Consider the following 12,853-nt stretch of genomic DNA (forward strand, 5'->3'; position numbering starts at 1 on the left):
AATGTAGAGCCATCGGGTACAGGGGGTGACTGTGGACTGGATCCCATCGAAGATGCAGTAATGAACATGGCTAAGAATTTAGGCTTTGGAGTCAGGCTGGTTCTATCATTTGTTAACTTCTTAACTGTCTGAACCTCATTTTACTTACTGCAAAGTGGGGGGTAATTATAGTAACTACCTTAGAGGATTTTTGTGAGAATTAAATGGGTTAATATTTACAATGCTGGGTGCAAAGTAAATGTTTATTAAATTATAGTAGCAACAAGCCTTACGTAGCAACTGCTGTTGTCCTAGTTATGAGAATACTTTTCAGCTAACAAATATTTATGTCATCTTAATTTGGTCTCTGAGTTTGGTTTTAAATTTTTGTACTTTTCAAAAAATCTATCATTATTTCACAAATATCATAACTGTACTAGCATTTATTGTTCATTCTCTATTAGTAGAAAACCTTAGTTTGTAGTGTAATTTGTTGAAATGTTGAATGTTACTTTAATTTCGCCGTTACAGCATGAGGCGGCCAAAGTTTTACAAGATGCCATCCATGAATTTTCCGGGACATCTGAAGAGTTGCGTGTCACTATTGCTAACGCAGACCTAGCTCTGGCCCAGGGAGATGTGGAGCGGGCTTTAAGCATGCTTCAGAATGTTACATCTGAGCAGCCTTATTTCATAGAGACCAAAGAAAAAATGGCAGATATATATCTGAAGCACAGAAAAGAGAAGATATTATATATCACTTGTTACAGGTAAATGGTTCTTTCAACCCATTATATTTTGACATTTATCTCCTAAAATTAATCCCCAAATTTCTTTCTTTTAACTGCTTTTCAGATACTTTATAGATCCCTTCCTTAATGTGTTCTTACTTCCTTCTACTACCACCAAACACAGTAACTGTAACCAAGTTACTCTCCCTAAAATGTAAATCGTGGTAATTATGATTTATTTCAGCCTGTGGCTTACTTTAGTTTCTCAGCTCTCCTCTCTCATCAGATGTTATTTTTGGACTTTGAAAGAGCTACAATTACATGTATTCTAATATGTAATGTAACGATTCAGGAGCTATATAGTCATATTTAACACTCAGTATTATAGTTATAGCAGAAGAAAATTAGGCTTAGTATATACCACACTAAGGTATGGATTACAGAAGTGGCAGGGGTTTAAAAAGTGTCTTACACTGATGCCCTTAGGAGTTACTGGGATACACAAAACACACACACACACACTCTTCACACGAGACATGGGTACACACATGCACACACAGGTTGCTCTTACACTTCTCCCCAAACAAAAAGATAAAGATACAAGCACATACTCCATGTGAGAGAAAATTAATGTTTTATCCTTGAGAATAGTAAAATGTTGATGAATTAAGTCATATTGGTTCATCTATATTTTGTAAATATCAAAGCCCAGAAAGCTGCTCAGATTCTTTGTAGGTACTGAGTGATTCAAAGAAACTGAGCAGCACCCCCTTTATAGATGGATGGACTGGAGTTTCCTAGATTATATTTTCTATGATGTTTCTAAAATATCGGCACTATCATCTCTAATGATATGACAATTTTTTTTTCACTCTTCACACCTTTTATTCTATTATTTTTTTTAAATCTTTATTGGAGTATAATGGCTTTACATTGTTGTGTTAGTTTCTGCTGTATAACAAAGCGAATCAGCTATACATATACATATATCCCCATATCTCCTCCCTCTTGTATCTCCCTCCCACTCTCCCTATCCCACCCCTCTAGGTGGTCACAAAGCACGGAGGTGATCTCCCTGTGCTATGCGGCTGCTTCCCACTAGCTATCTATTTTACATTTGGTAGTACATATATGTATGTATATATAAAATAGGGTTGATGTGTTTGGATGCACTACAGTATAGTAGCTAAAATCATAGGTTTTTTTTTTTCAAGTAGATCTGACACATTAGCTATAGTAAACTCAGCATTATCTATATAATTGTAACAATTTTCTTTTCTCAGAGTTTTTGGACCAATTAAGTGAGATACCGTACATTAAAGACTTAGCATCACATTATGTGAGCAACCTTGGTATTTTGACCTTTAGCAGTTTACCTTTTGCAGGTAAAAAATAAGCAGCAAATGTTGAAATAGAATATTTTATATTTTTTAAGGTAACTCGTTGTATATGACTTATGCCATGAATATCAGAGCTCAAGATGCATAGGAGGATAAGTGTTTGTCATATTTTGCAACTTCATTCCCACGTCATGTATTTCTGGATAATGAGAGCTTATATGTTTACTGTCTATCTGTATACTTTTACCTGCATTTCAGAAAATAGAAAAATTTAATGAAAAAAATTGTTGACTTAGTATAAACAATCTGAGTGTGGGTATGGCTGGGGTTTTTAAACAATATTACACTGTTGGATATAAAGAAGGCACTCTGAAGGCTATTAATTCATTGAAAAAATAAGCTTATCTTTTATTTAATTGGTTTAGAAGAAGAAATTTATATTCAATATACTAAGTAGAGTTCGTCTGATTTCCAGAGAAATTGCTGAAAGGATGCCTAGCCCTCGTTCTTTTATTCTCCTTGGTGATGCATACATGAATATTCAAGAGGTAAAGTTTCTGATACTACTGAACTTAGATTTAAAAAAAAAACAAAACCCAAAAATTCTTCTTTGTGATTAGTATAACATTCTACTGAAAGGAATTTGGGTTTTTTTCTTCCAGTTTTATTGAGATACAGTTGACATGCAGCACTGTGTAAGGTTAAGATATAGCATAATGATTTAACTTAAATACATCATGCAGTGATTATCACAGTAAGTTCAGTGAATATCCATCATCTTATATAGCTCAAAATTAAAGAAATAGAAAAAAATATTTTTTCCTTGTAATGAGAACTCTCAGGATTTACTTTCAACAGCTTTCACGTATAACGTACAGCAGTGTTAATTTTCATGTTGTACGTTACATCCCTAATACTTATCTTGTAACTGGAAGCTTGTACCTTTTAACCACCTTTATCCAAATCCCCTTCCCTCATTTTAATAACGTTTACTTAATAGTCAAAGATCCAGTCATCACAATAAAAAGGGAGACAACCATTACAATTAAAAAGTTATAGTTATTTTTCAGGGCTTCCCTGGTGGCACAGTGGTTGAGAGTCCGCCTGCCAATGCCAGGGACACGGGTTCGTGCCCCGGTCCGGGAAGATCCCACATGCCGAGAGCGGCTGGGCCCGTGAGCAATGGCTGCTGGGCCTGCGCATCTGGAGCCTGTGCTCCGCAACGGGAGGCACTGCAACAGTGGGATGCCTGCGTAAAAAAAAGTTATAGTTATTTTTCAAATTGAGATCCAGTTATTCAGCACTATCATTTGAAATAGAGATGATACCAGAAGTAAGGTGAGTCACCTTTAAACAGAAGGATGAAAAGAGCTACTGGCTAAGGTGGTGTTTTCTTCAAAGGGAAGCAGTCCTCTGACCTCTGGTTCTGGCTTTTATAATGATGCCAGATGAAAAGCTGTCAAGAAGCTGTCTCTTAGTTCTCATATGACTATGAGGACATAGACCTAAGTAACATGGGTGGGATTATACTAGTGAGTTACACCTGCACTAGTGATTATCAGCTCTCTGAAATTATTAAGGTTTCTGGACTCAGTATGTGCTTTATTAGTCTTAGTAAGTATTCCAAATGTAGACCTTAATTATAGAAGTGTTGCCATTTAATGGGAGCCACCTAAGCTGTTATTTTATTGCTTCATTTTTTATCTGCCAACATTAGCCTGAAGAAGCCATAGTAGCATATGAGCAAGCATTAAATCAGAACCCAAAGGATGGAACATTGGCAAGCAAAATTGGGAAAGCTCTTGTCAAAACTCACAACTACTCAAAGGTAAATACTTTATGTTTTGAAATGTATCTGTTTTAACAAATCTGCAAACCCTGCTCTGTGACAGATCTTCAGCAAGCACTGTTTGTATCTTAATGGTTGGAAACTCCAAATTTGTCTTTACAAACTGGAATTTGTGTTAAGGACTTTCTCAGTGTCTCAGATTCTTCTCTGCTGCATTTTGCAAAGACTTTTTGGACCCTAAAGTTTACTTCAGGTTTCACCTTACAGCACAATTCTGCCATGAAATAAATTATGGTAAACTTACTGTTGTTACATCTCTTTTATCATATGACAAAGCATAATAGATGTCCTTTCCATTGAACCAGTTTTGGTAAGCCATGTGCTTTGAGGGTTTTTTTGTTTTCATTTTTGTTTGTTTTGTAGTAAGGATAATAGATTTTTCTTTAGTTATATTCTTGCCCTATTCCTGGTAACTGTTGAACATATATACAACAGCTAGCAAAGTATTTGCATTCACTAACTTTTGGAATAAAACTGGAAAAAATTTTAACAAAGTACTTTGCTTTAGTTACTTGTTGTAAGAAATGCTAGTTGTCTTGTGTAATATTGGATTCTGTAAGAAAAATGTCACACTTAATCAATAGTGCAAGTCCATGCATAAGCTGCTTTTAGGATACTTCCATTTGCTTTAAGTCATAATGTGTGTAGGATCTATGCTTGAATGCCATTCTCATTGCCTCTTTTTTCCCTAACTGAAATGGATTTTGTTTAGGCAATCACTTATTATGAAGCTGCTCTGAAAAATGGACAACAAAATTATCTTTTCTATGACTTGGCTGAGCTCTTATTAAAACTGAAATGGTATGACAAAGCAGAAAAAGTTCTTCAACATGCCCTAGCTCATGAACCTGGTATGAAAATCTTTCTTATTTGAAAAAGTATACCTAATATATCTGATTCTTTTATTTTTATATTAGTATGTATTTGTATTGTTAGTGTATGTGAGGTTGGTTCTCTCATTTGTCAGAATGTCACTCTACTAAAATAAGATATTTAAAAAATCTTAAAACAGATTTGTGCAACAGTTTGTGTTATAGAAAACTACATTCCAAAGTGACATAAAGGAAGTTTCCTTTAGTTTTTTTTTAAATTTAATTTTTATTTTGTGTTATAGTTGATTTACAATGTTATATTAGTTTCAGGTGTACAGCAAAGTGATTCAGTTATACACATATATATATGTATACATTCTTTTCCCATATAGGTTATTACAGATTACTGAGTGGTGTTCCCTGTGCTATACAATAGGTCCTTGTTGATTATCTATTTTATATATAGTAGTGTGTATTTGTCGGTCCCAAACTCCTAATTTATCCCTCCCTCCCACCTCTCCCCTTTCGTAACCGTAAGTTTGTTTTCAAACTCTGTGAGTCTGTTTCTGTTTTGTAAATAAGTTCATTTGTATCATTTTTTTTAGATTACATATATAAGTAATATCATGATATTTGTCTGTCTCTGATTTACTTCACTTTATATGGTGATCTCTAGGTCCATTCATGTTGCTGCAAATGGCATTATTTCATTCTTTTTAATGGCTGAGTAATATTCCATTGTATATACGTACCACATCTTCTTTATCCACTCCTCTGTCGATGAACACTTAGGCTGCTTCCATGTCCTGGCTATTGTAAATAGTGCTGCAGTGAACATTGGGTCTTTTTGGTTTTGTTTTGGTTTGGTTTGGTTTTTTGCAGTACACGGGCCTCTCACAGCTGTGGCCTCTCCCATTGCGGAGCACAGGCTCCGGACTCGCAGGCTCAGCGGCCATGGCTCACGGGCCTAGCCGCTCCGTGGCATGTGGGATCTTCCCAGACTGGGGCACGAACCCGTGTCCCCTGCATTGGCAGGCGGACTCTCAACCACTGCACCACCAGGGAAGCCCGATGTATCTTTTTGAATTATGGTTTCCTCTGGATAATATGCTCAGGAGTGGGATTGCTAGATCATATGGTAGCTCTATTTTTAGTTTTTTAAGGGACCTCCATACTGTTCTCCATAGTGACTGTACCAATTCACATTACCACCAACAATGTAGGAGGGTTCCCTTTTCTCCATGCCCTCTCCAGCATTTATTGTTTGTAGATTTTTTAATGATGGCCATTCTGACCAGTGTGAGGTGATACCTCATTGTAGTTTTGATTTGCATTTCTCTGATTATTAGCGATGTTGAACATCTTTTCATGTGCTTTTTTTGGCCATCTGTATGTCTTCTTTGGAGAAATGTCTGTTTAGATCTTCTGCCCATTTTTTGATTGGGTTGTTTATGTTTTTGATATTGAGGTTCATGAGCTGTTTGTATATTTTGGTGATGAATCCCTTTTCAGTCACTTCATTTGCAAATATTTTCTCCCATTCTGAAGTGGGTTGTCTTTTCATTTTGTTTATGGTTTCTTTTGCTGTGCAAAAGCTTTTAAGTTTAATTAGGTCCCATTTGTTTATTTTTGTTTTTATTTTCATTACTCTAGGAGGTGGATTGAAAAAATCCAGCAATGGATGTTGCTGGAATTTATGTCATAGAGTGTTCTGCCTATGTTTTCCTCTAAGAGTTTTATAGTATCTGGTCTTAGGTTTAGGTCTTTAATCCATTTTGAGTTTGTTTTTGTGTATGGTGTTAGAGAATGTTCTAATTTCATTCTTTTTTATGTAGCTGTCTTGTTTTCCCAGCACCACTATATTGAAGAGACTGTCTTTTCTCCATTGTATATCCTTGCCTCCTTTGTCATAGATTAATTGACCAGAGGTCCGTGGGTTTGTTTCTGGGCTTTCTATCCTGTTCCATTGATCTATATTTCTTTTTTTGTGCCAATACCATTGTGTTTTGATTACTGTAGATTTGTTGGAAGTTTCCTATAAATTGTAACTACAACTGGTGTTTAAACAAGTAAACATTCTTATAATCCTTTTTAAAAGTTGTTGTTTTAAAAAAATTCAGCATTATTAAAGAGTATAATGTACAAGTCTCCAGTTTCTCCTGTGAATTCTACTTGCCCTGTTCTCAGACCTCCCTAGAGGTAACCATTTTTGTGTTTTAGTGTATATTTTATATATATTTATGTAAATATCTAAGTGTAATATGCATATTGTTCTTTTCAAAATGCATCATTCTTCCTATTCAGCAATTTCTTTCACATACAATATGTTGCAGATATAGTTTGATGTCAGTACATCCATATTATTCTATCTAATGGACTCACAATATTTTATAACTCCATAAGCTATTTAACTTTTCCCCAATTAGTTTGTCTTCCAGTCTTTTGATGTTATAAACTATGTTAAAATGAATATCCTTGTATCTCATTCTTTGGCATACACTTGCTTATATTTCTTAAGAACAAGATGCTACGTTAAAGGGTATGTGTACTTAAAATTTAATTGGATACTATCAAATTGCCTTCTTACAAGTTCATATAAACTTACTTTTTAAAGATCTGTACGTTTTAATAAAATCTAGTGCTTGTTCATTGCAAAAATTTGAGGATTACAGAAGTGAATGAAAGTTGTGTCCCTCTCCGACTCTCCAGAGAAAACCACGTCCTGATCAATCTCCCTGCCCCTATCTCTCACACACTATTACATAACACTTTTTTCTACCAAAAAGGAGTCATATTATACCTATAGGTCTGCAGTATGCATTTTTCATTTAATAGGCTTTCTTCATTTTGGCAAATATAGCACTTTTAAATTTTTTAACATAGGTAGCGTATTTTAACATAGGTAGCGTATGTCAATATCATAATTTATATGATGAGTCCCCTATCGATAGACATTTAGATAGAAGAAAACATTACTGAGATAGAATCCTTGTTTATATAGCACTGTGTACTTCCTAGAATTGAATCTTGCTCCATTGTTTTTTCTTCAGGTTAAAAATGTCCCAACATTATGTAGTATTAATTATAGAGAAAACAAACTTTTAATTTACATTTCTTTGATGATTGATGAGGTTAAGTATTATATCTACAGATCGTATTTTCACTATTTCACTCATATCTTTTGTCTTAATCCTTTACCTATTATTCATTAATCTCTTACCTATTATTCATGTTACAGATACTTTCTCCCAGGCTGTCCTTTCTTTATCAAATTACTTTATCATTTCATTGGTCAAATAGAATATTTAATTATCATATATAATACCTACCAGTCTTTTCTCTTTTTGACTTTTGAATTTCTTGTCATGCTCAGAAAAAGTTTCCCTAATCCTAACATTAAAAAAAGTTTTCTTATATTTTTCTGGGGTTTTTGTAATTTTAATTTGTATAATGGAGAACTTTAATTCACATACAATTTTTACTATATAGTTTCCCAGATGGATAGCCAATTATATCTCAGTGTCATTTATTGAAATGCCACCTTTACCATATTATAAGCTTTTTTACACATTTCACTCTGATTCCGGGAATTTTTGTTTGGAGTTCCTTCCTTCTCCTCCCCTCCCATTTTTATTTTTGCAAATACCATGTTTTCTGTGGTTTTAAAATATGTTTGGATACATAGATAAGGCAAGCCAACTCTAAATTTTCTAATATGTCTAAAATGGTCTTTTAATTTAGCTTTGAAGTTGATGGTTAAATTCTCCTAATTTGAATGCATTTATTAATTCCGTAAAAATACTTGCATGAGTCTTGTCAGACCTTGCTTGAAACACTACAGATGCCCTAAATGTGGATATGCATTTTTTAAAAGATTGTAGAGGAGGAGAGATTCAAGTAGTATGTTTTACTTATATGGGCATAAGTATATTACATTTATGCAGTATAAATACTTTCATTTAATAATTTGCTGAGCACATCCAGTGGTGTACTTAGGTGTCTTCATGTGCATTTCATTATATGTTATTCATGCTCACATTAGTTTTTGAGGCAAATAAAATTATCTACATTTTAAAATTAGAATCTAATACTCAATTTTCTTGAGTTATCCAGGTTCACCTAGCTGATATAGTAGCACCAGGGTTCTAAGAAACATCTTCAACTTAGCATGTTTGAGAGTGAATTCCTTATCTGCCTCCCCCATCTGTTCTATGTGCAGCCTTCTCTATCTCAATAACTTCAGCCTTCTTTGTAGTTTTGAAGAAGCAAAATCCTTGCCTTCACACTTGCCCATAGGAAATCCTCTTGGTTCTGCCTTCTAGATACATTCAGAATTCTCCTGTGTCTCATTATTTCCACTACTGTCACCCTGTCCTAGCTATATCGTCTCTTAGGTGGATTAAAGCAGTAGCCTACACCTGGTCTCCCTGTTACCCAATCCTCAACCCCACAGCTGGACACAGCCTTTCCCAACCCAGCAGCACTACTGGACCTTTTAAACAACCAAAGTTTGATCACACCTGCTCAAGCTCCCCCTTGTCTCCCATTTCTCTGAGTTAACCACAGTCTTACAGTGGCTTACATGGCCTTCACACGTGCATGCTGTTGCTCCTCTGACCTCTCCTTCCAGCCTGCTCTCACCATTGTCACGGCTTCCTTGTTCCTTGTCCCACCTTAGAGCTTTTCTTACCTGTAAAATAGCAATAACAAAACCTGCTTCTCAGGTTGAGATTTTAAATAAATAATGATGTATGTAAACCACTTCAAACAGAATATGGCTCAGGCCATGCTGTCGATAAATGGTAGAAGAAACATCTTTTTGTTAAGTATCTAGAGTTCTTTTATTACTCTTAGATTACAAAATAATAATACCAAATATTTAAATAGCACTTGACATGTACAAGACTTTAATTGCTTTGCATATATTAGCTTATTTAATAATTTACTAACTTTTAAAATTTTACAGTAATCTTACGAGATAAGGTACTATTATTTCCCCTATTTTACAGATGAAAGGGAGGCACAGAATAGATAACTACCTTGTTCGACTAGGACCTTGTTAACTAGAAAGTGATAAAGCCTAGATTTGAAACCAGACAGGTTGGCATCAAAGTCAGTGTTTATTATGTATATATGTATGTATATATATATATGTATACTTTATTAAGTTCTGTTATTTAAAAATAAATAGCAGTTATCTTCTTAATTGCATGTACCAACTACCCTATCTTGTTTTTAAATGACTTCAATAAACAGAAGTGCTTATACACTTAAGAATGGAAATTGAGGACTTTCTAGTGGTGCAGTGGTTAAGAATCCACCTGCCAATGCTGGGTACCTAGGTTCGATCTCTGATCTGGGAAGATCCCACATGCTGAGGAGCAACTAAGCCCATGTGCCACAACTACTGAGCCCATGTACCCTAGAGCCCATGCGCCGCAACTCCTGAGCCCTATGTGCTGCAACTACTGAGCCCCACGCGCCTCAACTACTGAGCCCCACGCGCCGCAACTACTGAGGCCTGTGCGCTCTAGAACCCACACGCCTAGAGCCCATGCTCCTCAACAAAAGAAGCCACCGCAATGAGGAACCCATGCACCGCAACAAAGAGTAGCCCCTGCTCACCACAACTAGAGAAAGCCCATGTGCAGCAACGAAGACAGATAAACAAACAAACAAATTAATTAATTAAATCTTTAAAAGAAAAAAAAGAATGGAAATTGAAACTCTTCTCTGTGTTGTTGTATTGTTATCTCTTGTATGTCTAAGAAAAGCCTCCAGTTCTTTAACTTTTCTTCCAGACAATTTTTATCCTAAATCTTTTTTTTTTTCCAATTTGGCCATTCTTCAGTTAATTTACTGAACCTTTTTAAACTTTATTCACTATTTTACAAAATCAAGTATAAAAACTTGTAGAAAAATGTAAAGGTTTATTTAAAATGAATTATTATTTTTTCCCATTATATTTTATTCTTTCATAGTAAATGAACTGTCAGCTCTCACGGAGGATGGACGTTCTCAAGTTCTTCTAGCAAAAGTTTATAGTAAAGTGGACAGACCTGGTGATGCAGTTACTTCATTACAACAGGTAAACAAACGCCTTTGTTTGTAAGGGGTTAAGGGTGGGTGATGGTCTCAGAAGGAAATATGCCACACGTAAAAGGAAGACAGTCTTTTGGCCCAACTGTCATAGAAAATAAGTCAAATAGAAATAATGATTGAATGCCAGCGGATTGTACTGTTTAAATGTATTGTCGCTAATTATTATAACAATTAGGGAAGGTTGATATTTTTAATCCTGTTTTATAGCTGAGGGAGCTTGGTTTAATAACTTGTGTGAAGTCACATGACTAGTGTCATAGGCAGGAGTTGAACTCATTTTTTTCTTCCACTTATTTATATCTTCTTTAATTTCCTTTAATGTTTTGTGGTTTTCAACGTACAGGTTTTGTACACATTTCCTTAGATGTATTCCTAAGTGGCTGATGTGTTTTGATGATTTTTCAATTTCTAGTTTGCTAACAATTTTGTCTAATGCACTCTCTGCATCTATCAAAATGGTCGTGTGACTTTCCTCCAATTTTTTTTTCCTGTTTATTAAATTGATTGATTTTTGAATGTTAAACCATCCGTACAGTACTGAAATGAATGTCACTGTTGTGATTTTTCAAAAGACATTGCTGGAATTTAAAGATAGTTCCTAATATTTTGTTCAAGGTTTGTGCATATATGTTCATTAGAAAGGTTGGTCTCTAAGACATGTTATTTCTTTAATGTTTGGAACAATTCAGTATTAGCACCTTTGAGACCTTGAGGTTTCTTTGACAGAAGATTTTTAGTAATAGATTCAATATCTCTAGATTTCAACACACAAAATGTGTGTGTGTTTTTCAGGCAATGTCCAATAATATTTTTTTGTTCAAGTTGTGAATGAATGGAGCTCACACTGTTAGATTTCTGTGACCCCCATGTAAGCTTATGATTTCATTAAGATATGTAATCTTCAGCAATGTAATATCTTACCCTTAATTGTTGGTATGTTTTATCCCTGTTTTCTGAATTATGTGATAAAGGAATGGCACCTAACCTGAGGTTAGCTACCATTAGCTAAAAGGAAAGTGTAATTTTCATAAATTTAGACTTTCAAAACATTTTAGAAGTGAATTTGGCATATTTCATTCCATTATGAATATCATTAGTCTCAGTGACTGGCTGCATGAGCTTCTGTGTTCTATGAGCAGACACGCTGAATAACACTAAAAGACAAACTTTGGTTAGACAATGCCAACAAACCAAAATCAAATTCATTTTAAGTTTATATGTTATAGCACAGGGATTTTTCACCTTTCATAAAATTTGAAGAGCTATAATGTTCTTTCCAACTATAATATTCTTTGCATTCTGATCTCTGAAAAAGTAAATCTTATTGAGGTACAATACAAACAACTTGAATTTGAATATAGAATTACAATACAATTCAAATAGTGTAATCAAAGTGTTTGATATTTTAAATTCATTTATTCAGCAACCATTTATTGAGCATAATTCTCCACATTATGGAACTTGGGAGTTGCATCATAATATTTTTGCATAGTTGCTAAACATGAAATATGAAATATGTTTCGGACTTCTGAAATAACTCCACATTTCTTCATCCCTCTCTGTCATCTTTTAGCCTTATCTGTTATTATCTTTTAGCCCAGACTCCTCCTAACTGATCCCCATCCTCTTATTGAACAGTAGAGGTGAAAATCATGGGATCCATCTTCAAATATGTTCACCATGATAGGAGCTTGAAATTTTTTTGAATGGCTGAAAGGAAATCATAGATTATTTTAATTGTTTAATTGCAGGAACAGTTAAAGGAAAAATCACTTTAGTATAGGCATTATCTTTTCTGTGAAAATAAAATCTAAACTAGAAATAAAAAACCTATGCGCCATAAAACACTAACAATTTTAGGACATTATAATAACTTTATATAGTTTTAATTAATATGTACAGATTATACTTGTGTTTGCTTCCTTCACTTAACATTCATTTGTATGGATTTTTCTAGTATAGCTCCATCTTCATCATATAAAAAGTAATGTGATATTCTGATTTTATTGGCATGTTTTGCTTTGATGTGGTCTTCGGTAA

The 12,853-nt window shown here is 34.5% G+C and overlaps 1 protein-coding gene across 1 annotated transcript in view; it reads left to right on the top strand.

The window, feature by feature from the left end:
• The window catches only part of TTC21B (tetratricopeptide repeat domain 21B), an 86,257-nt gene that overhangs the window by 32,268 nt on the left and 41,136 nt on the right, over positions 1–12,853 (top strand). The window contains exons 15-19 of the mRNA XM_007450055.1: positions 511–749; positions 2,526–2,598; positions 3,768–3,878; positions 4,612–4,750; positions 10,693–10,799. Coding sequence (XP_007450117.1) covers positions 511–749; positions 2,526–2,598; positions 3,768–3,878; positions 4,612–4,750; positions 10,693–10,799 — 669 coding nt within the window. The remainder of the gene's footprint in view (positions 1–510; positions 750–2,525; positions 2,599–3,767; positions 3,879–4,611; positions 4,751–10,692; positions 10,800–12,853) is intronic.

This window comes from Lipotes vexillifer, unplaced genomic scaffold (genome assembly GCF_000442215.2).
Source record: "Lipotes vexillifer unplaced genomic scaffold, Lipotes_vexillifer_v1.1 scaffold330, whole genome shotgun sequence".
In the NCBI taxonomy this organism is placed as follows: Eukaryota; Metazoa; Chordata; class Mammalia; order Artiodactyla; family Lipotidae; genus Lipotes; species Lipotes vexillifer.